Source organism: Cajanus cajan, chromosome 11 (genome assembly GCF_000230855.2).
Source record: "Cajanus cajan strain Asha chromosome 11, NIPB_CcT2T_4, whole genome shotgun sequence".
NCBI classification, from domain to species: domain Eukaryota; kingdom Viridiplantae; phylum Streptophyta; class Magnoliopsida; order Fabales; family Fabaceae; genus Cajanus; species Cajanus cajan.
The window spans coordinates 40,106,395-40,131,161 of record NC_138527.1 but is presented as its reverse complement, the minus strand read 5'-3'; the positions used below and the strand labels follow the sequence as shown (position 1 = coordinate 40,131,161).

General features: G+C 33.7%; 2 protein-coding genes across 3 annotated transcripts; both read right to left on the bottom strand.

Moving 5' to 3' along the window:
* Window positions 1–1,223: 1,223 nt before the first annotated feature.
* MEE59 (maternal effect embryo arrest 59) lies at window positions 1,224–2,481 on the bottom strand. 2 transcript variants are annotated; one of them, XM_020374755.3, is made up of 4 exons: window positions 2,182–2,481; window positions 1,984–2,082; window positions 1,680–1,835; window positions 1,224–1,607 (listed from the first exon to the last, which is right to left on the bottom strand). In XM_020374755.3, exons 1-4 carry the CDS (start codon window positions 2,413–2,415, stop codon window positions 1,602–1,604), a joined length of 495 nt encoding a protein of 164 aa, XP_020230344.1. In that variant the 5' UTR covers window positions 2,416–2,481; the 3' UTR covers window positions 1,224–1,601. The 2 variants fall into 2 exon arrangements, with proteins under 2 accessions (XP_020230344.1, XP_020230343.1); XM_020374754.2 differs by having other exon boundaries at window positions 1,224–1,598; window positions 2,182–2,480.
* An 18,883-nt stretch (window positions 2,482–21,364) lies between these two features.
* LOC109811130 (transcription factor MYB44) lies at window positions 21,365–22,708 on the bottom strand. The gene has a single exon (XM_020374778.3). The coding sequence runs from the start codon at window positions 22,600–22,602 to the stop codon at window positions 21,709–21,711; it is 894 nt and encodes a 297-aa protein (XP_020230367.2). The 5' UTR covers window positions 22,603–22,708; the 3' UTR covers window positions 21,365–21,708.
* Window positions 22,709–24,767: the final 2,059 nt, after the last annotated feature.

Here is a 24,767-nt window from a genome sequence, read left to right as displayed (position 1 = left end):
AAACAAGAGTTCAACTACTATGACAATAAGATTTCAAATCCTAAAATGGATTGGCGAGGAAGAAGTTGTAAAGCATGATCGTTCAATTCAAATAAAACAGTACGATGCATTAAAACTAGTCATAATTATTTAAAGATTGCATGGCACATATATATATATATATATATATATATATATATATATATATATATATTGACATAGATCATTGATTTGATAAAAGCATATATCAGGCCATAGCAGCATATCGGATTCACGTTTGCATTCCAGCTCGCATTACGGTGAGAAAGTATCGTAGCATTAGATTTGTTAGTTGATTTTTTTTTTTACTTTAGAAAGTATTATTTTATCAAAGAATATATTCAGAACCCTTTATGATTATGTGTTCCGGTCTTGGAGGACGAGGATTTTGTTCTAGGTGAGAACCAATGAAAAAATATTCAAGAGTGCAATTTGTCTATTTAAATTTAGGATTCAACCTTTTATAGTTATTTGTTCATGAATTTTATGTACTCCAAAAATATTACAAAAATTTAAGGTGATTTTAGTACTATAATATTTAATTATTAAAGATAAAATTGTATTCTAGATATAAGATACATTAGATCAAATTTTTTACTAACATACCTTAGAGAATTGGGAGTGTTTTAACATACCTTAGAGAATTGGGAGTGTTTTGCTATGCCTAAAAGTCTCACATTGCTTAAGAGTCGAGGTTAAAGGTAATTTATAAACATCTTCCCTCCTTAACTCACCGAGGTGCCTTTTAAAGGACAAAATCATGACAGTCCAATGAGTGCCAAAGCGGATAATATCTTGGATGTGTTAACCCTAACGATGACAGTAGACTTACGGTAAGAACATTTGGTCCTAGAAATCAATTAGAAGACTTGTTCCGGTATGCCTAAAAGTCGTACATCACTTTGGAGTCGAGGCTAAGGATAGTTTATAAATACTCTCCCTCCTTAACCTACCGAGACGCAAAACCATGACGACCCAACGAATGCCAAAGCGCAACGGTCGAACAAATACCAAAGTGGATAATACCTCAAATGCGGTGATCCACAACAGACTTACTAGGAAGAAGAGGTATGACTGTTAGTGTACTCATTCACCCCTCTTTGCCACAACATATCTGAAAAATACCGGGAGGGTACAATATGATTTTAAAAAATAAAATAAAATTTAAGAAAATTAATTTAATGTTTTTCATAAAAACCTCTAAAGACCCGTGCCATGATTAATTATTTATTTATTCAAACTTGTCCCGATACAAATTAATTGAAAAGTGGTGAAAATGGACTACAACCTAGAAGATAGGTGACTTTGGTTAGGTGGTCAATAGGCAAGCATATCATGTCACGAGATTTATAGCATTCAGAAACTCCTTTCTCTGGTAGACTATAGTATTAATGTAATCATACAACGACCGTTGTACCCCCACACCAAACACCAATCTCCTGTAAGCAGCAAATAGGCATACAAAATAATAAAAAGAAAAAAAATGTGGTACAAGATTAATCCATTTTCACCTAGCAATTAGCAATTAGCATAGCATATCAAGTACTCTCGCTCCTATTTGGCTTGGACGAGACGAATTCCTGTTACAACTTAAAACACAAAAGAACATAAGACTAATTCACACGATAGTACATATGTATGAACAAAAAAATTGTCTATACCTGATATTCATGGGAAGTAGGAACCCAGTCGTTGGTGGCAGGGTTGCTTTTATAGGCTCTTTGACCAGCCGCATTAACATGGTTATGAGGTAACTGAATCTCATCATATCCACCTTCCCCTCCTTCTCCCATACCCTTTATGAACCCACTCCCTGTCTGTTCAGAGGGTCCAGTTCCAATTTGATTAAATTAATTACAAGACTTAAAAGATGAGAAAAAGCAACTTACAAATTAAGCGAGGTACACTTTCTAAAGTAAATGAAGCTTAAATATAATTGGATCTAGACAGGGATTAATGACGAACCGTGTGATGTTGTTTGTCAATAGATATCAATTCTTTGTAGTAGTGCGTCTCCACAAACTCATCCGGTGCACCCACCATCCCCGGCGATGAAATTATAGCCTGTCAATTTTAACGGTTATCAGAAAAAGCAATAGGTATTACGTATTAGGTGCGCAGCAATTATTGAAAAATAAAGTGGATGAGAAAGAGGTTAGAGACATGAGAGGTTGATTGAAGGGATTGAAACTTGTGAAGCTCGGGTATATCGATGACTGAGACGGCGGGGTGTTGGGCTACGGCATCGGGTTCGCTTCGGTTGGGCTTGGTAGGTCGCTTGGGCTCCAAGGCATCGAATTGGGCTCGGATCTGATTGGCGATCCTCAGTTGTTCCTCACCGTCCAAAACCTCGTCGCTCCGGCTGGGCTTGGTTCCCGTCAACTGCCCCACCATCATGTCTTTCGCTTTTCCTTTTCCTTTCCTCTCTCTCTCTCTACCCAAATGAACCAGTAATTGTCTGCTAAGTACTATATATATATATGCAGACTGCAGAGAATGGAGACAGTGACACATAATATTATGATATGCTATGGATACCAGGAAAATAAAACCATGGGCCTTCAAACCGCGGTTTTCCAAGGACAGAAATTTTTACTTCAATAATATTTTTTTTAAAAAAAATTACAAAAGTATCAACTGTGCAGGTTTATTTACCAATGTAAAACTATTTACTGTTCATGCTCAGAATTCGGTTCTCGGGGAACCGAATTCTGAGCTTCAAAATCTTATTTTTTTGTTTTTTCAACTCAGAATTCGGTTCCCCGGGAACCGAATTCTGAGTTACTTTAAATTTTTTTTCTTTTTTATTTTCGTGTTTATTTTGGAAGTGGAACGGCCCGTTCCGAAATCAGAACGGGCCGTTCTGCTTAAAGACACAGAGGCCTTTTTTTAAAATTAAAACGGGCCCAGAACGGCCTGTTCCAGAGGCAAAATTTTAACATGTTTTTGAATCTGGAACGGCCATGAAACGGCCCGTTCCGGAGGACGTTTTCAGGAAGTAAACCTTGGTTTGGAACGGGCCGTTCTGGTTTTTGAACGGCCCGTTCTGAGCAAACAAAAAAAATTAAATTTTTTATTTTTTATTTAAAAAATAATAATAATAAAGTTAACAAAAATTATAATAATATCAATTAATCAGGATTCAATTTGATAGTGAAATGTGATAATTTGACCCTTAATTTTTTAAATTTAATTTATAACAAAATATATTATTTTAATAAAATTGATTTAATAGTTAAAATTTTATCCGATAATTATATTGTTGGAGAGAATATATTTCCTATAGTTCAGGGATAATTGTACGTTTTAAGCGCAAGATATTATCTTAAGTGATTGTTTAAATATATTATTTTAATAAAATTGATTGAATAGTTAAAATTTTATCCGATAATTATATTGTCGAAAAGAATATATTCCCTATAGTTCAGGGATAATTGTACGTTTTAAGCGCAAGATATTATCTTAAGTGATTGTTTAAATATATTATTTTAATAAAATTGATTGAATAGTTAAAATTTTATCCAATAATTATATTGTCGAAAAGAATATATTCCCTATAGTTTAGGGATAATTGTACGTTTTAAACGCAAGATATTATCTTAAGTGATTGTCTAAATATATTATTTTAATAAAATTGATTGAATAGTTAAAATTTTATCCGATAATTATAGTCGGAGAGAATATATTCCCTATAGTTTAGGGATAATTGTACGTTTTAAACGCAAGATATTATCTTAAGTGATTGTCTAAATATATTATTTTAATAAAATTGATTGAATAGTTAAAATTTTATCCGATAATTATAGTCGGAGAGAATATATTCCTTATAGTTCAGGGATAATTGTACGCTTTAAACGCAAGATATTATCTTAAGGGATTGTCTAAATATATTATTTTAATAAAATTGATTGAATAATTAAAATTTTATACGATAATTATAGTCAGAGAGAATATATTCCCTATAGTTCAGGGATAATTGTACGTTTTAAACGCAAGATATTATCTTAAGTGATTGTCTAAATATATTATTTTAATAAAATTGATTGAATAGTTAAAATTTTATCCGATAATTATAGTCGGAGAGAATATATTCCTTATAGTTGAGGGATAATTGTACGCTTTAAACGCAAGATATTATCTTAAGTGATTGTCTAAATATATTATTTTAATAAAATTGATTGAATAATTAAAATTTTATCCGATAATTATAGTCGGAGAGAATATATTCCCTATAATTCAGGGATAATTGTACGCTTTAAACGCAAGATATTACCTTAAGTGATTGTCTAAATATATTATTTTAATAAAATTGATTGAATAGTTAAAATTTTATCCGATAATTATAGTCGGAGAGAATATATTCCCTATAGTTCAGGGATAATTGTACGTTTTAAACGCCAGATATTATCTTAAGTGATTGTCTAAATATATTATTTATAGCTGATATTAAATGTTTCTTAACTTCTAAACATTAATATTAAATATTATTTCATGAATCCTGATTAATTGATATTATTACAATTTTTATGTTAATTTTATTATTTTTATTTAAAAAAAAATAAAAAATTTAATCTTTTTTTTACTGTTTGCCCAGAACGGGACGTTCCAAAACCAGAACGGCCCGTTCCAAACCAAGGTCTACTTCCTGAAAACGTCCTCCGGAACGGCCGTTGCATGGCCGTAAAAAGGCCTCTGTGTCTTTAAGCAGAACGGCCCGTTCTGCTTTCGGAACGGGCCGTTCCACTTCCAAAATTTGCCCAAATGAACAGTAAACAGTTCTACATTGGTAAATAAACCTGCACAGTTGATATTTTTGTAATTTTTAAAAAAAAAATATTATTTAAGTAAAAATTTCCCAAGGACACCGTCTTTTAAATGGGCTTCATAGCGGTGAATCCACGCCTGTTTTCATATTATTAATATTATTAATACTAATACGCCACAAATTGCAGTTTTATTTATTAAAGAATATTGAATTTCGGAGTTTTTTTTCTTCTTAATTTGTTAACTATTTTTGTTCTATTTTTATTTATAAATCTCCCTCTTCAAAAGTTGACTTTTCACTTTTAGTTAATCCGGGCTGTCATTTTCGTCTGAATTCCAACTCCAAACTCACCAAACGTGATAGATCATTTTATTTTCAATTAACATCAATAAATGATGTTATGGTATATTATTTTCCGATTTACTGAAAATTAATACATTATTGATTTCTATTGTTTTAATAATTTATAAAATATCTGTATAAATGTATTTTGAAAGATTGAAGATTTTAAAAGTTAAGAAAATCTAAAAGAAAGAAATGACAAGTTAATGTCAGAAAAAATAAATAAGTCATAAAAAAAGTAAGAATATACTGTACTGTAGCAAAGTTTTTATATTACACAATTCTATAGAGCTTTTGACTTACAAAGTTATAATGAGTCATTTTCAAAGTTTTCTTGAAGTATGTATATATGAACTTGGGCACAAATGAATTAGAATGTGTTCTGATTACAAAAAACTTATAGAGAATTAGCCAGCAATGATAAGTCAGTTTAGAATTACAAATCTAAATGGCATAAATAGTTCAATTTAAAATTGAGAAGATACAAACCTCCAGCCTTCAACTAAGAGTAAATTAATGAGACCTGAAAAATTGAGAAAAGGAGGATATAATTAACATATTTTAGATGGAGTTAGATTGAATTAGTGTAGTAACCCAATTTCGTCCGGAAAATGTCAATTTTTGTTTTAAAAAAAATATATATATATATAGCAAAAAAGGTATATTTTTAAAAAAATAAAAATAAAAATAAAAAAAAATAAAAAATAAAAAAAATGTGAACAGTAATTTCGGTGTGAATAGTATTTCCGTGAGTGAATAGTATTTTGTACTGTTCATGAATAGTATTTTCGTGAGTGAATAGTATTTTTTACTGTTCATGAATAGTATTTTCGTGAGTGAATAGTACCTGAATAGTAACTTTGTAATTCCTATAAATAGAGGGAGGGAGTGAAGGAGAAAAAGGGAGAGGGAGAGAGAGAGAGAAAAAAAAAAGAAAGAGAGAGAGAGAGAGAAAGAGAGAGGAGGTTCTGCCCTAGTTCCGATCCCTAAGAGAGGAGGAGGTTCTGCCCGAAGTTTCTGTTTATCCAGAGGCTAGTAGCTGAAAGAGGAAATAGAGAGAAAGGGAGGGAGATCCGTGGTGGAAGTCACGTTCATCATCTCTTGTGTACAGTTCTATTTGTCACACTCTCCATTTAAATATCTAAGACATTTTTAATAATCAATTTCAAGTTTATTATTCCAAAATATTCATTGAATGGAAGGCTGAGCCTCCTATTAATTTATGAATTGTAATCATGTTTAGATGGAAGGCCGAGCCTCCTTATTTTTTCTTATCCTCTGTTATTTCCTTTTAAGCTTTCTACTTTACTCTATTTATCTTTAATTTCGTCTAAAACCTCATAACAATCTCTAGCAATAATTATAATTAAAATTTCATTGAATTGACTTTGGTGTACACCTTAGTTAATTTTATATTTTTAAGATGAATGAGCTGCGACAGTTCAAGAATCCTATATTTAACAAAAATAAATTTAAATAAAAAAATATCAACACACAAACATTTTCTACAAAGAACTACGTGACTCTGATTCTTCATTACACATGAAGATACGTAGGAGCAAGAACTAAATCTTGTCGAGCCAAAAAATAAAAAATATATTATCCTCCTTTTTATATAACAATAATAATTTTAACCTTTTTTTTCAATGCATAATTTAAATTAGTTAAATAAAATATATTTGATAATTTTAGTGAGATAAATATTTTATAAATTATGAATAATTAGTTTAATTAATTAAAGGTAATCGTCTTAGGACGAACGTTGTGAGGTGCTAACACCTTCCTCATACGTAATCGACTCCCGAACTCAAAAATTTGGTTTTCGCAGACTATTTTCTATTTTATGGTTTTTCCAATGTTTTTCCGTAAAAAATAACATTGGTGGCGACTCCTCTTTCCAATTTATTTTTCGCCGTCCCGTCGCGACCGAGGTTGCTACAGATGTTTATATTATCTAGTAAAATATAAGTAAAGAATTAGTTTTCTTAAGCGACAACGCCATGTCAAAGATGGCATCAATGTTTTGCCAGACAACACCGCTGAGACATACATGGACGCAGAGGCTTAAATTTGCATCGGTGGTCTTTATTAACTTTACAAATTAAGGATCTTGTGGGAGCATTACTCACCAAGATGTAACTTCCCAAATATATGTTACTGACTTTGGTCCTCGCTGGATCAACAACCAATCCTCACTGCGTGTGTTTAAGGCACATTCAATTACCTCTCTGCCACTTCCGGTTCAGGTCCCATCAATTGACCAAAAGATCTGATAGGACCCAATTCTCCCTTTCTCTAACATGTATAACTTACTAGAAGACAATAGTAATCATTGCACTAATATATATATATATATTGCTTAATATACTCCCACCTATTTTTAGCGAGAGTATGTTAGCAATTTACATCAAAATTTTAGGACAAAAAAATTACTCATTTTTTTATTTGATTAATTTATAAAAAGAATATTATAATAATTTAATTTAATTTTAAATAAAAATAAAATATTTTCTCTCCTATTATATATATATATATATATATATATATATATATATATATATATATATTGTTCTCACTTGAGATCGGCCTGAGGGGCGATAACTCTGATGAGACTAGTGAGCCTCTTCTCCTGGGTACGTTAGTTATGTCGAGATAGGAGTGGTTCCTGCAAAATAGACTTCGATACTAAACTTAGTCCTTAATAATATAGATATCTCGTATTTATACTAGACATACCTTGATGATTTTAGAACTTTTTCCCTTTAAACGAGAACGGGATTGAAGTCGACCTAACATTAGTCACGAGCCCAATTGACTATGAGCTCGCGCACGTGATCGATGTCGTGACATAATTAAAGTCGACGTAGAACTCGATATTTAATATATATATATATATATATAATATTTTAAAATTAATTACCTTTTGACTTCTTAAACTTTTGTCAATTTTAGTTTTTGAATTTTTTTTTCATGAAATGAATTTTTAATGTCAAAGAACAACCAAATGTTAATGAGAGAAAAAAATTTAAAACTAAAAGTGAAAATCATAAAGATATAATTGTGTCATGTCACTATAAATACATTTACATTTAATAGTTACATGACACAATTAAAAGATATAATTAGTTGTCAGTGTAAAAAAACTTTATATTAACAATGTATAGATGATTAACTCTTACAAATTACTGGTGATTGTACTAATTTCAAGGAGCCGTTACTAAATTTGTAAAAGACCAAAAACTCAATTATAATTTTTGTCTTTTAGTTTAAGGACTTAACTAAAAAATTCAAAATAATTTAGGGAAATAGTGATGCATTAAAAAAAAGGAAAATTGACACGTCGTACAAGACTTGAGCCGAATTATATTTTAAGCTTGGTAGGGTTATATATGTTCAAACTTATACTCTTTTACGTGAGAACAGTTTTAACTTAATGTTGTTTAGTCCAACTATTTCATTTTTTTTAAGAATGTCCCAAAACTACTTAAAACACCCTTAATATATATATATATATATATATATATATATATATATATATATATATATATATATATATACGGTTCACTAGCTAATTAATGGTGATCAAGCTTGAATATATTTATTAATTTATGAGTTAATCATCTATACATTGCCAGTGTAAAAAAATTTTCACAGACAATCAATCATATCTTTTAAATTATTTAATTTTATTTTTATTTTATGAAATAAGTGAATGACATGATACTATTAAAAGATATTGTATTATCCGTACCGCGAAGTCGAGCTCGAACTCGGCATTACAGCACAAATTGACATCGGACACACGTTAAGCGACATCGGCCAAGATAAGGCCCATGTCTAAATAGGTCATAACTGATCTCGGGTTCAAGGCCCAGTGAAACCCTAATTCACACAAAGGTACGTGCATTACTTATACGAGACTCATACATCCACAAACACTAACTTTAGCATCGGAGTCTCTTTTGCAGGTACCACCCCAACATTGGAACAACGAACATATCTAGCAAAGGAGGCTCACCAATCTTGCCCAGCAGATCGTCCCTACGACCGATCCCTGGTAAGAACAGATATGATTGGTTACTGGTGTAAAAAAATCTTTATTCATGTGATTAACTTTTAATTTATTGTTCCGTTCTGAGTGAAAACCTGTGAAAACGCTTATTCTCTATGGCACACAGGTACATTGACTCAACAAAACAACTCTCTTGTTCCGTTATACCATGCATACGACATGAGTCGAATAAAATATTTGATTGGTTCATCTACGTATTAAATTTTTCTTCCCTTTATAGCCGATGCTAAAAGCCTAAAACCATTACACGTTCAAAAATGTCAAATATACCCGATGGTGGTACTAACAGCACCCCTACGTTAGATTATTAAAGTATCAGATGCTTTTAAACAGTGCCGTTGCGAGAGTTTGTGATTGTGTTCATCTTCCAAGCTTACAAGTTGTTATTTAATATGTGCAATAAAAAGAATTAAGGGGTATTTTTTTGCTATTAGAAAATATCAACAACTAAGTATCATATAGACAAAATTTACACAATTCCATAATTTTATGTACAAGCTATACATTATGTTACAGTAAATAGTATGATAGAGAAAATATTAGTAATGATATGTAAACCGGTAAAGAAATCAACGCAGGCCAGTTATCATTAACTGAAACATTGTGTTGTTAATGACCCGAACCTCTTCTGCTAGGCCCTGAAGACATGGCGTGGACTTGGCCATCAATCAAAACTCGTGTGCTTATATTATCATCAGTGTTGGCTTTCTCTTTCATTGCTGAAGTCGTGGGAACCTGTAGCAGATCTTTCACAGGTTCATGATGAGTGGCCTTTAGGACTCTACAATTTACAACAAGGCTAGGCCTTGTCACAGCCAACACAATGAGGACCAGTACTATAAGTGAAACAGAGCGTCTCATTATTCTTGTGTTGGCTTCAACCTTCTTCGGAAGTGCCACAAGTGTTTTATACCCAAATAAAGCGACATGGGGTTGAAAAGATTACTTAGCTTTTGGCATCTAGAACGACCAGGCCCAACCAATGCCCTTTACTTTTTAACTTAATGAACGGTGACGAGCTTTGATGGGGTGGGACCTATTGAGGGATGTTTGGATGGATGGAGAGTTTTTGAATAGAAAAAAAATAAAATGTTTCATTGACATTCAAAGACCCAAAAGAGAGATACATATATAAAATGAGAGACAAGAGATCCATACAATTAATTATGTAATTTAGTAATCAAAATTAAAAATATAAAGGGTGTCAAGTTGGTGCTGCACTATTTAGGGAGTCAATATTTCAACATTCGTAGAAAAATCAATGGAAATTTTCAAAATCATTTTTTACCTTACTTGTAGGTTTATGTTGGTGAGCTTAACGCCATAAGAACTCCATTAGGGTAAACCACACCAGAAGATATTATTATTAATAAGTCTTATTATTATTATTATTAGGGAGAGAAACACTTTGTATCTCTTAGTCTTTTTAAAATAAAATAAAAAATAATAATGAAATGGGTAGTTATCAAAAGATTCTAGAGAGATTTTTCATGTGAGATAAGACATTAATTTTTTTTTCTTAAGAAATTGAAGGATGTAATAATCTAAAAAAAACTAAAAGGGAAAACAAAAATACTATAAAAAATAATATCCTTTTAAATATTGATATAGACTATCAACTCAATTTGATAGATTTTAATATTTTTAAATGAGTCAACTTATCTTTTAATGAACATTTTTAAAAGTTTAGTTGGATTAATTACATATAAGTTTATGATGCCCCTGACTTAAACCTTTGACGCTAAAATTTTGGACTAGCTAGAGAATATTTCTACTTGCATGGGAAACAAAAAGGATCTTGCGTTCCAAGATTTTAGTGCAAATGTTTAGGGTGGAAAGTGAGTACCGGATGCAAAAGTGAACGCGGAATCAATGTGCTAGGGTCATTAGTAAGCGGAGTATTTGGACTTGGGTTCCCATTCCCCCAACTATCAACAAAGATTGCAAGATTCTCAAATATTTTTCTCACGTCGATGCCAAGTTGTAGATCAATTTTCATCGGTTCTCATGTCTTTTAATATTTAAGTTTCATCTCGATCAATGACATCAATTTTTTTAATATATCTAAGTTTTCATTTTTTTTTTTTCATTTTATCTTTACGCATATATCTTTCTTGGGGCTGGTGTTTTTTCTGAAGCATCTTACTCGAGTCATTATCAATTTTTGAGTATCTCTTCCGATGGTAATTCAAATTTTAGTCAATCACGTTGGGAAACTAGGTTTTCCCGTTAAATCCAACCCATTAATAGTTGTAATGTCTTTAGAGATATAAAGTTTAATAAATATAAATTTTATCAATGATAGAAAATTATGTTTAATATAACATGTAAAATAATTATTATCAAAGTCAATAATTTTATTATAAATTATGGTTTATAATTAAATAAAAGTATAAAAATACTTTATATTATTATATATATAATATCAGTCGACATTAAATATAAATTGATGCACTTATACCATTTAATAATTTTTAAATTTTTTTTTAAAGAATATGAATTTTATCGAATTAATTTTTTAGGGTACATATATTAAATTTGTAAAAATTTCCTGCAAATATTACTTTATTTTAAAGATAATATATTATTACGATATAAGTAATTATTCATTACATAACGTATAAACAAATGTCTAACTTTTGTGATTTTTTCTCTAAAAAAATATTGTGAATTTTAATATGAAAGATAATATTGAGAGAGAGAGAGGTCATGGGATGGTTAATTAGCTAAATTAATATTTAGTAACTTTATTGTAACCAATTAATAAACTGAAGTAGAAATGTATATATTGTGTTTATTTCCTCTCCTTGGGCTGCCACGGAGTTTAGAAATGGATATTTATCTTTTTGTCACTATGTAAATTATCCTTGTAATTTTCGGTTATTCCCTGAGGTCTGGGAACTTTTTACACAAATAATACTATTTAAATTTTTTTTACCTAAATAGCAACTGTGTAAATTTATTTCTCTAACTAGTATCATTTATTGTTCAGTTTGGAACGGGCCGTTCTGAAATCAGAACGGACCGTTCCAGATTAAAAAATAACACATGAAAAATGGACAAAATCAAAATTAGCACCTAAAAAATGAAACCAAAACGGGTCATTCCGCAAGCAGAACGGGCTGTTCTGACCTATCAATAAATTATTTTTTTTACTTCGATTTTTTACTTATCAAATACCAAAACTCAGAAATTAACATCAAATAATTAAATTTATTGAATATTATCATTATAAATATAACTAAATAAATTTATTAAAATTCATTACAACAATAAAGATCAATGGTAACAGAAACTGAATTCATGACCAATATTTGGATATGTCTTCCTAGTGTGACCAAGGGTGTGACAATAGTAACAATTTTTTACACGATTATGTTGTTCTCTAATGTCCATCTCTGTTCTAATCTTGCTAGACTTTGGCCAACCCTTGAAAGTTCGCTTGAGTTCTGGATTTGACCATAAAGTTAGACCAGTGTAAGAAGGCTAATAATCTTCATGTTGGAGCTCTCCAAACTCTCCTTCGTATACATTTCTGGAACTTGCTGCAATCATACCACATTTCATTTAGCTTACTGTAAATCTTCCAGCGGGTCAAACTTTTCTCAGATGTTGCGTTTCTTTCAACTTTGTGGCCAAATTCAGAACTCAAGAGAACTTTCAAGGGTCGGCCAAAGTCTAGCAAGATTAAAACAGAGATGGACATTAGAGAACAACATAATCAGTTTCTGCCACCATTGATCTTTATTGTATTAAATTTTAATAAATTTATTTAGATATATTTATAATGTTAATATTCAATAAATTTAATTAGTTAACGTTAGTTTTTTAGTTTTGGTATTTGACAAGTAAAAATCGAAAAAAAAAATTATTGATAGGTCAGAACGACCTGTTCTGGTTCCACTTTGTATGTGCTAATTTTGATTTTGGAACGACCCGTTCTGACCCATTTTTCATGTGTTATTTTTTAATCTGGAACGGCTCGTTCTGATTTCAGAACGGTCCGTTCCAAACGTGAACATTAAATGATGCTAATTGGATAAATAAATTTACACAGTTGTTATTTGGGTAATTTTTTTTTAAATGCGATGATATATATATATATATAATATTAATCATATTAAATCATAAATTGAAATCTAATTTTTGTTTTCATTCCTCGAATCATAAAACATTAAGCCTTACGTCTTTTACACCCATTTTTTATACACGCCCTTGAACATATTTCTATATTATTATTTTTTTTTTATCATTTTTCATAACACTTTTTTTTTTTCATTTTCTTTGTTGATTTCTTCTTCCAATAGTATGGCGTGAAAACATAATTTCTGTATAACTATCTATATTTGTTCCATTTTCACTTGTCACGATTGATGGATGACAAAATTGTGCATCCAAGTTCGGGACAACTAGAATCCTCAATTGGTGGTCTCTAATCATATTTAAAAAATTATAGGTATGGAGATCGACGAATATCGCTTTCTTTAGCCGAAAGGTAAACACAGGAACATGTATTTCTCCCAATAACTTTCCTCTGCTTGCAACCAAAATGGTAACAAAATGTTTTTCCTTTTTAATTATTAAAAACGTTCACCATTGAGGTGAATCTAAAAAAACACAAAAACTAGTTCAACAAAGAATATGATTAACGATGAAAAGCAGAGAAAAATGTAATTAAACTTAATCTGCACATCTTATTACATGTCTAAAGGGATTAAATTAGTTACATTTACTTCCCTCGCCCGATTAGGTTTAATGTCAGTATAAACTATTTTACAAATATTTTTTAATTTAATAAAAATATAAGAAATATAATTTGTTTTAAAATATGCCAACTATATAACAGAATGAGACAAATCAGAATGAGTATACACTCGCATTTTCTCAAAAACTTTTTTTTCTCTCATCGCTTGCTAAGTGAAGTTGGATCACGAATAGGTGATTTCTTACGAGTGTTTCTTTGTTTCTTTGAAGGTTTGTTTTATTTCATTAGTTGAAGTACTTGTAAAAAAATGGAGTTATCATTCAGTATTGGTGGAGTTAGGTTTTTGGGCTTGGGCCTGAACAGAATAGAACCATTAAACCTGTGCAATGTGAATATCTTGAAGGCTGATGATATATACACCTCCATTTTTTTATACATACACCCCCTTTTTAAAAAAAATATTAAATTCCTAAATTATCCTTAATATTATTTGAAATAAAAAAAATTAATTATCCTGGAAATTTTTTATTCGGAGGTATATTTGTACATAATTATGGAAAGTTCTTTCCGAAATACTAAAATTACTATTCCGGAAATAACTTTCCGTCGGAATAATTCTGGAAAGTACTTTCCATAACACTAAAATTACTATTGCGGAAAGTTCTTTCCGAAATTATGGTAACAAATACACACTGTTAATATTCTGGAAAGAATTTTTCGCAATAGTAATTCTAGTGTTACGGAAAATATTTTCCATAATTATTTTGACGGAAAGTTATTTTCGGAATAGTAATTTTAGTATTCTGGAAAGTACTTTCCATAATTATTCTGACGGAAAGTTCTTTTCGGAAGACTCATTATATATACACCTCCTGTTTTTTTTATAAGTACACCTTCTTTATTTTTTTAAAAAAATTATAAATATTATATATATATATATATATTTTAATTTTATACCTTTAACTTTCAATTTTCTACTTTTTTCTTTTTTTTCACACACTTTTTTTTTCTCTTTCAATTTTTACATGCTACTAAAATAGGTAGGGTGAAGAAAAGATAACGGAGTGCATGTAAAAATTGAAAAAAGAAAAAAAAAAGAAAAAAGAAAAATCTGTAAAAAAAAGTACTAAATTAAATGTTGTGAATGTAAAAAAAAAAAGTAAAAGAATTAAGAATATTTTAAAATTTTAATTATTTTTTTTGGAAAGGAGGTATACTTATAGGAAAAAGGAGGTGTATATATCATCAACCTTTGAAAAACACTTTCCAGAATAATTTTTTTATATTCCAAATAATATTAAAAATAATTTAAGAATTTAATATTTTTTTTTTAAGAAAAGGGGTTGTATGTATAAAAAAATGGAGGTGTATATATCATCAACCTATCTTGAAAACGAGTGAGCCCAAAAAGGATCGTCTTCCACTCACGCCCAAATGACATAGCTGCACGAGCACAAACAAACATGTGAAACTCATCGAAGGATGATTCATTCATTTCCTTCAGTTACTTTTTCTTTTCTTCTGTTTTTTTTCTTCATTTTAGCGTTTATGAATTCTGATCTCCTTCAAAAAAAAATTATCTATTTTTTTTTATCTATTAGAATTATAAAAACAATATAAAAATTCGAACTTAAGACCATATATATATTACTCCAACCCTATCACTATAATCTCTTTTGGTTTGCTGTTTCCTGAGTGAAATTTCTAGTTTCCATGACCAGCTATAGCTTTACTGTTTTTGCTTTATATATCTGTGGTGTTTTTAAAAGCAGTGTTTTACTGCATAACAATATATGGATGTCAATGCCACTAAGATTGATGGAATTAGTGGTGGGGAGTTAACATAGGATGTACAGAATTATAAATTCAAATCCTATAGTCAGTTATTGTATATCCTATGATAAAAAATATATAAGCTTGTCAACGGCTCAAAACAATATTTTACTACTAATAATTTCTTTCTACTCAATTAACTAATTTGTGAGTTAAGTGATATATTTAGTTGCAAATTTTAACATCAGGTTCAACTATTAATTATTGATTAAGTAACACAAGTGTTGAACAATTTGTATTAAAAACTCTCAGTTGAGCATTTATAATTAATACTGAATGTCAATTTTATTTATTTTTTTGTTTCAAAATAATTGAAACCAATAAAAAACTGTTGATTTTTACAAATTAGGTTCTGTAAAACATATAAAACTAAAAATATAAGCAAACTGGTATTTCCTAGTTGCAACAACTTTCCATTTACTAATACTATTAACTAAAAAATATTTAATTTTACAAAAACAAATATACAAAGCTTCAATAATTTGAAAGAAAAATATAGTATAACTAATAATTTATTTACGATGTGATTAAAAAAATTCTTAAATTTGATGGAAAATAAGTGGATATATAAATTTTTTTCTCTCTCCATTTTATAACGACTGATCAAAGTAATTTTTTTATTAATTCAACTAATAAATTATCTTTATAAAGACGGAATTATAAGGCTTAACTCATTTTTATGGGTCACTTATTTGGTTGTTGGACTTAATTTATTGTTCAAGATGAGACAAAATGACATTTTTTATTTTAATTTAAAAAAAATATTAAGCCAGAAATTAGTTTAAAACCTAAAAATGAATTAGTGGTCCAGTTTGACCTATTATCACGTAATATTTATCTATATAATAAAAACCTGATAAATATAAATAAAAAAAATCATATAATATGTGAGTTAATTAATTATATTAGTCGACTTATGTGTGTTTGGTTCGAAACTTGGATATAATTTATCAGGTCAAAATGAAAGCAACTAGGTGTAATTTCGGCATTACAGACATGATTTTATGATCTAATTCATTTTTTTTTTTGTGTTCAAACAAGGATTTATTTTAACTGTAATGTGTGACATGTAAGCTACAAGAGAAAATAGAGAGAGAATGAAGTATAAATTGATCGATTATGAATTTATGATAATCATATTCATATTATTAAACCAATATTTCAATAAAATAAAATAAATAAATAAAAACAATGATGAGATTTTATTGATTTGGTTCAATTGATTGGGATCTGAACATATAAACCAAATTTAAAAGTACAATTGATTTGGTTTAGCTTGTGGATTAATCCAAACCAATAAAGACTCCTGCCGAAGATTTTGGCACGTGAACATTTAAGCAGAAACACTCAAATCATTTGTAGCAAAATTAGTGGTTTCCTCATGTAAAAAACTGAATCTACCTAATTGTATTTTTATAACTGGATAAAAATTAACAATATTTTTTTTATTAAAAATTACTTTAGAAACACATTAAAAATCATGAAAGAGTATATTAATTATAATTTTTTAATTTCTTAATCACTGTCTCAAAGACATTGATTTCGACTCTCCTTTAGATTTATTATTCTAAATCATTACCGAAATTCCACTGCTTGCCGAAAGTGCTCTGTTTGATAATACATAATTACGTTCTTTCTTTCCCCACATGATGTTGATCGCACCAAATTTTAAAAAGAATGCGAAGCTATGATCAACTAGCATTTCTTGTATATTGGCAATATCTTTTTTCCCGAGAAATCCATGACAGTTACCGAATTACTATTGTAATAGAAACCAATTCTTAATTTAACCTTCGAGTATTAAGCAATGTTTTTTCCAATGCTGTAATATAATTGAGCATTTGATGGCTGAGCGGTGTCTTTTGGCTGCATTAGTTGTCTGCCATAATCAGAGACTGAAATCTTGAACCTGCCTCTACTGACAATTAGGCAGTTTCACAAGAGCGGATTTGTAAATTGTAACCTAATTGTTCCATTTTCATACTCTTATTTGATGTAGAGAAAATAGGCTTATCAGCTCATGTTGTTGTGCTAAATCTGTAATCCCAAAGAATTGTAAGGAAACCAAACGTTTAACAGTTGTAAGCTACGCGCCCCATGGCAACATCAGGCACAGTATTCTTTGCTCATCTCAGAGTCAACTTCGCTCTATTCACATTAAATTGGTGTACCGTGGTGGTCTCCCATTGGCCGACCCGAGGCATATTGGCAAAATGACGAGCCCATAATAGGGATCCAAGTATGGGAAGATTCACTGGCTCACTCAGACAATCAATAAGATCCCACAATCCGTGGGAACGATAATAAATACCGGGAGTTACGAGTCCATAATGAGGCGTGATTTATGGGATCATAAAGAGGAGTGTGCGATTCATGTCTGTAACGCTACACCATTATATATAGCAATGATTAGGTCTAAGAGGGGAGGTTACTCTTATCAAATGTTCTAGGTCAAGATTGTTGTCAAGTTCTTTTAGTTCGGTATCGCTAAGGGTTCTTCGGCGGTGATCTCCAATACCGGAACATTTTGGCGCCCACCGTGGGGCAGGTAAAACTGCATCCCACACCTTTGTTGTTTGACGTGAGCAGAAGGTCGCAATGACGAGGATTCTGAGAAGCAATGCGACAGGAGCTAGTAACGACGACGTCAATGGTGCCATAACTGGGGGCGCCGGCAGAAACCGCCGCCGGAGGCCACACTCTAGAAGAAATCTTGGCCGCAATAGAAACCTTGCAACGAGAGAACGAAGAACTGCGAAGCAGAGAAGGAAAATGTCGTCGATGATGAACATGTTTGGGTGCGAGGTGGTGAGGGCTCCGTCGCAAGCATTGGGGATTGGGAAGAGAAGCGGTGGAGGATTGACGATAGTGTGTTCGTCTCAGCCTCAGAAGAAAGCGACAGCGCATCATAGGAAGACGCGGCCACGGAGGACGCAGCCGTGGGATATAAATCGGAAACCTACGGTGTACGATCCTCTGCCTCCTCTTCCTCCCGATTGAACGCTCGTTATTCCCGCCGATGCTTCCGCTGCTCCTCCGCCTCCAACTCCTGCTCCTTAGCCACTACTCGTCTTCTAGCTTTGATTTTCTTCTTTTTTATACACAAGTTCAATCATCTCAGAGATGACTTTGACTGGTTAAGATTGCCAAATTTAAAGAGTAAATTAAAATTATACTCTGAACCTTGGTGTGAATAGCACTTTAAGGTCGGCATTTTGACGTTCCGAACCTTGGTGTGAAGAGCGTTTTAAGGTCGGAATTTTGACGATCAAGACCTTGGTGCAAAGAGCACTTTAAGGTCGGCATTCTAACGATCCGAACCTTGGTGTGAAGAGTACTTTAAGGTCGAAATTTTGACGATCCAAACCTTGGTGTGAAGAGCACTTTAAGGTCGGAATTTAGACGATCAAGACCTTGGTGTGAAGAGCGCTTTAAGGTCGAAATTCAGACGATCAAGACCTTGGTGTGAAGTTAAGGTCGGCATTTTGACGATCCGAACCTTCGTGTGAAGAACACTTTAAGGTCGAAATTTTGACAATCAAGAGCTTGGTGCAAAGAGCACTTTAAGGTCGGCATTCTGACGATCCGAACCTTGGTGTGAAGAGCACTTTAAGGTCAGAATTTTGACGATCCAAACCTTGGTGTGAAGAGCACTTAAAGGTCGGAATTTAGACGATCAAGACCTTGGTGTGAAGAGCGCTTTAAGGTCGGAATTCAGACGATCAAGACCTTGGTGTGAAGAGCGCTTTAAGGTCGGCATTTTGACGATCCGAACCTTGGTGTGAAGAGTACTTTAAGGTCGGAATTTTGACGATCAAGACCTTGGAGCAAAGAGCACTTTAAGGTCAGCATTCTGACGATCCGAACCTTGGTGTGAAGAGTACTTTAAGGTCAGAATTTTGACGATCCAAACCTTGGTGTGAAGAGCACTTTAAGGTCGGAATTTAGACGATCAAGACCTTGGTGTGAAGAGCGCTTTAAGGTCGGAATTCAGACGATCAAGACCTTGGTGTGAAGAGCGCTTTAAGGTCGGAATTCAGACGATCAAGACCTTGGTGTGAAGAGCACTTTAAGGTCGGCATTTTGACGATCCAAACCTTAGTGTGAAGAGCACTTTAAGGTCGGAATTTAGACGATCAACATAAATCAAGTCAAACGGTGCGCCCCAAGTTGCAACCCAAAGTAGGTCAACAAAATGCCTATCTGACATGCTCTTCGCACCTTAGTGCTCGAGCATGGAGAGCTATGTACCACGATGGTCTCCCCCAGATCGACCAAAGTAAGTCGGCAAAATGTTGATCCAACATGTTCTTTGCACCTTAGTGCTCGAGCATGGAGGGCTATGTACCGTGGTGGTCTCCCATGAGCCGACCCGAAGTAGGTCGGCAAAATATTGATCTGACATGCTCTTCGCACCTTAGTGCTCGAGCATGGAGAGCTATGTACCATGATGGTCTCCCACAGATCGACCAAAGTAAGTCGGCAAAATGTTGATCCAACATGTTCTTTGCACCTTAGTGCTCGAGCATGGAGGGCTATGTACCGTGGTTGTCTCTCATGAGCCGACCCGAAGTAGGTCGGCAAAATATTGATCTAATATGCTCTTCGCACCTTAGTGCTCGAGCATGGAGGGCTATGTACCGTGGTGGTCTCCCATTGGCCGACCCGAGGCACATCGGCAAAATGACGAACCCATAATAGGGACCCAAATATGGGAAGATTCATTGGCTCACTCAGACAATCAATAAGATCCCACAATCCGTGGGAACGATAATAAATACCGGGAGTTACGAGTCCATAATGAGGCGTGATTTATGGGATCATAAAGAGGAGTGTGCGATTCATGTCTGTAACGCTACACCATGATATATAGCAATGATTAGGTCTAAGAGGAGAGATTACTCTTATCAAATGTTCTAGGTCAAGATTGCTGTCAAGTTCTTTTAGCTCGGTATAGAGTTCTTCGGCGGTAATCTCCAATACCGGAACAATTGGATATCAATGTCATTGAAATTTAAAATATCAATGGAATTGCGAATGATAAAAGAAACTAGTGGCTTAGAGTTAGAGTGGCCTCAGCAATTGTTTATACTTTGAATTTAAGCAGCATTTACTAGCCCAGCTTCTACATTATTCTAAACCGTTATAACTTATAACCAAATTCATTCTTGCATCATCGTCTATTAATTTATTTATTTCCGCTCCTGGGCCACCGGAATTTTATAACCCCTTCCGTTACCACGAGTCCTTCAACTGATACATTTCAAAGCAATGATGAGGTTCATAGCCCATTATTTCAACGCTTGATGCATGAAAAAGATTTTTTCTTGTTCTATTCACTATACCAGTAAGCAAATCAATCTTATCTCTCGAAACACATGGGGGCCACTTCCTACTAAACTGTTCGTTGCTCAACCACACTTTTTTATCTTTAATCAGCATAGTATTACTGCCTATTATTGTCCTCATCAAGTTACGTTTCTTCAAATTAGAGATCTGCCTGTTTTGGGACCCGACATCAAAACTGAAACCACCATGGATTCAGTAATATTCCCTTCACTAAACTAATTTAACTACTTTCAAATTCACCAACTCATTCAAATTGAGATTTTGCATTCAAGAAAATATATTTATAAATATGAGAAGATTTAAAGGATTTTATTTATTTTATTCTAAACTTCTTGTTGTTTTGTTTTGTTTTTCATACTAAGCCAGGAGAACAGGACCAAGAGATGACGAAAAAAAATACAGAAATTTCAGAATTTTTTTTTTTTTGCTTTGTTTTCCCCTCTTGGTTCTTCCGCTTCTCAGAAAGGAATTTCATTAGCGGCATGAGTCCTCTCACTGTACATTAACCAAAATTATTGCCTAGATAAAAAAACATGGAAAAAAAAAACGTTTTTTTTTTCTTCTTTTTTTTTCCCATTTAGAAGCGCGAACAAGCATTTTACTCATTTTTTCTACTGATACTATTTACGAATCGATCCTGCTAATCCCAATTCGCTTCACGGAAGCATTCCTAAACCCATCATCAGCTGCATGAAAACACATCCCATTCTGCATCTCCATATAACTCCTCACCTCTTTCCTTATCATTTCCTGCATCACAGCCAAAAATTCCGCACTTAAATTAAACGGCCCCATCACCGGCGGCGGAGGCACCGGAGCCGCCATCATTGGCAGCAGAGGGATAGTATTTGACGGCGGCGGAGGTGGCGGCGCGGCATGATTAGAGACTTCAGAAGAGTCGGCGCCGGGGAGTGATAGGGAAAGAGAAGTTGGGGGGTCATTGGAGGACGAGGTGGTTTCTACGGGCGGTAGAACCGGGCCGGGCCTAGCGACGGGCCGGTAAACGTGGGATGGGGACGCAACGGGTACACTGGACTCGCTGACATCGGATCCGGAGGGGCTGCCGGGAGTGGGAGGGTTGATGTAGAGTCCGGTGGAGACGGGTATGGCGGCGCCGGCGCTGACGGAGCGTTTGAGCGGTTGGATGTCATCGATCATGGCGGAAGAGCACTTGCGCTTCAAGGTGGAGTTCCAGTGGTTTTTAATCGCGTTGTCGGTTCTGCCGTGGAGGAGGCGGGCTATGGTGGCCCACTTGTTGCCGAAGCGGGCGTGGGCCCGGATTATGGTGTCGTCCTCTTCGGGCGTGAAGGCCCGGTGCTCGACCTGGGGCGAGAGCTGGTTGCACCAGCGGAGCCTGCAGGACTTCCCTGAGCGGCCCGGGATGGACCTGCTGATGAGGGACCAGTTCCTGGGCCCGTGCTTCTCCACGAGCCTCTGGAGAGCCTCGTCCTCCTCCGGGCTCCATGGGCCTTTGATCCGGTCCATGTCTTTTCTGGTGACCACGACGCCAGGGTTCATCTCCTTTGGTGGTGGTGTATGTGTGTGTGTGTATCGAGCGTTTCGTTTCGTTTATATGTGAGAGGGATGGGGTGTGAGGACACCGGTTTGGCAAGTTAGGTTTTGGAGTTGTCAGCGAGCGTTATGGGCATTCGGTACCGCTTCTTCCAGGGAAGCGGTTAGCTTGGGATTTGGGATACAGCTGTCATTTGACACGCGTCACTTCTCAGCTTCTCTCATTTACACAACTCTCTTTCCTCTTTCAAACACAAACTCAATTAAATAAACACACGCAAATTATTGCTTATTTCCCCATGCAACACCCCGCGCGTCTCTTTCACGCGCAACGCTCCACCTCATTATAGCCTCCACCTTTGTCTTGGGAATAGAGCCTTTTATTTTATTTTTTAAAAGTGAAAGTGTCATTCACGATAGGGGAGAGGAGGTGGAATAATTGGACAAGTAAAACAGTTCTGGAAGTTAATACTGAAAGAGGACGCGGAGGACCAGAATTTTTATGTTAAAACTAAAAACAAGATTTAAAATAAAAAAAAAATAAAAATGAGATAACGGTTGGAGTTGGGTGAGGTTGCTTCCTTGGTTTGGTTTGAGTTTGACTGAGGAGTCCAGGCTGTAGAGCATTTTTAAGTTTCGTCCTTTTGTAGGAGGGTGGGACCCATGGTAGGGTGAGGTGGCGCAAAACGACAAGATTGGTCGCCGAATCAGAGGGCGAATCATTACTGCTTTTCTGTCAGTCCAGCCTGTATTCTATACCTGCCACCCCCACCACCATATCATCCTATAACGGCCTATTCCTATTCTATCTCTCTACCTTCACTCACACGTGCCACTCACTTCCATTTCTCCTTTTAAACAACACCTGCATTCCCTGTACGGAACCACACTTTCCTCTCATCTTCCTTATTACCCCCAATTGCATAATTTAATATTCTTCCCTCTCTGCAAATTGTTCAATCAATTTTAATATTTCCAAGCCCACGTATTTGTCAGTGTAGAAAAAGGTTATTTAAATTAGTGGAGGATTAGAGAATGGATTAAAGAAAGGTTTGGGGAAAGGATTGTCGGATAGGATGGGGTTTTCAAATGGGAAAGGAAAGATATCATAATTGTGATCAAACAGATCCGTATCCATTTCTGTTACTCGTACGTCGTACATATACTACCCACCGCGTGGTCCTCTTCTTTCATTTATTTGTCTCGCTACACAAATAATCAATCTTTCATATACTCTAAAAAAAAAAATATCTGCTTCGCCTGATTAACTTCCTCAATACTAAACCCGCAAGAGCTTGCCTAAAAATTATAATTCAAAGTAACTAAAGTCAAGAGCTTGCCTATGAGTGAATGCATGTAATTAATAATTCTTGGTTTATAAGCGTGATTCAATAACTAGGATATGCCAAATCTGTCGTTTTAATTGGCCAAAAAAAGATGACACTAGGGAGATATAGGGATGGTAGAATTAGCAATGGACAGATAAATGACAGGGTTGGGTGATGATTGATAACATCACAGTAACCATAAATTTAGATCTGCATTCACCAAAGGAAAATTACTAACACGGTAACTTGATTGGCAAACAGGTTTTTTTTTTTAACTCAGCAGACAGAGCATTCTTTTCCCAAAACAAGAAAAGCGGATACGGAGAATTGTACTTTGGCAGCATTGAAACCGTTGCGTGGGGACAGCTGTAATTAAGGGTATTAACCGAGTCACTTTAAAAAATAAAAATTAAAAAATAAAAATCTGTTTGATTCATATTCACAGTTCACACTCCACCGCTCCAGTGATTTTATTTGTTGATGAATCCTTTTACACGTGGTCAGAAGTTGATCACGTGCTTGAGCATCGAACAAAGCAGACACACGTGGCACCTGCACCCCTCGAAGCGGCAAAACAACAAGCCAACCCAGGAGAAATTACTAGAATACCCCGTCGTCCAGATATTTCTAGCTATCAGTTCAGTTCCCTGCTTCACCGGGAATCGTTCACCATGATTCCAGTTATGTTTATTTGTACCTGTATCTAAAGGATCAGTAACAGGATTCATAAATTTTTAGCAGTGGGATAGTAGCCGTACATTAAATTTATAGTATTAAATATATAACATGATTTTATCTTTTATAAATAAAAATATACATTAAATACTTTTTATCAAATTTTAT

Excerpts from the sequence above, each read along its gene's own strand:
- MEE59 (XM_020374754.2), bottom strand. The coding sequence starts at position 2,415 with ATGATGGTGGGGCAGTTGACGGGAACCAAGCCCAGCCGGAGCGACGAG. Across the intron at positions 2,083-2,181 it reads CCCTTCAATCAACCTCTCAT|GCTATAATTTCATCGCCGGG; the intron begins GTCTCTAACCTC and ends TAAAATTGACAG. Across the intron at positions 1,599-1,679 it reads CTACTTCCCATGAATATCAG|GAATTCGTCTCGTCCAAGCC; the intron begins GTATAGACAATT and ends AAGTTGTAACAG.
- LOC109811130 (XM_020374778.3), bottom strand. The coding sequence starts at position 22,602 with ATGAACCCTGGCGTCGTGGTCACCAGAAAAGACATGGACCGGATCAAA.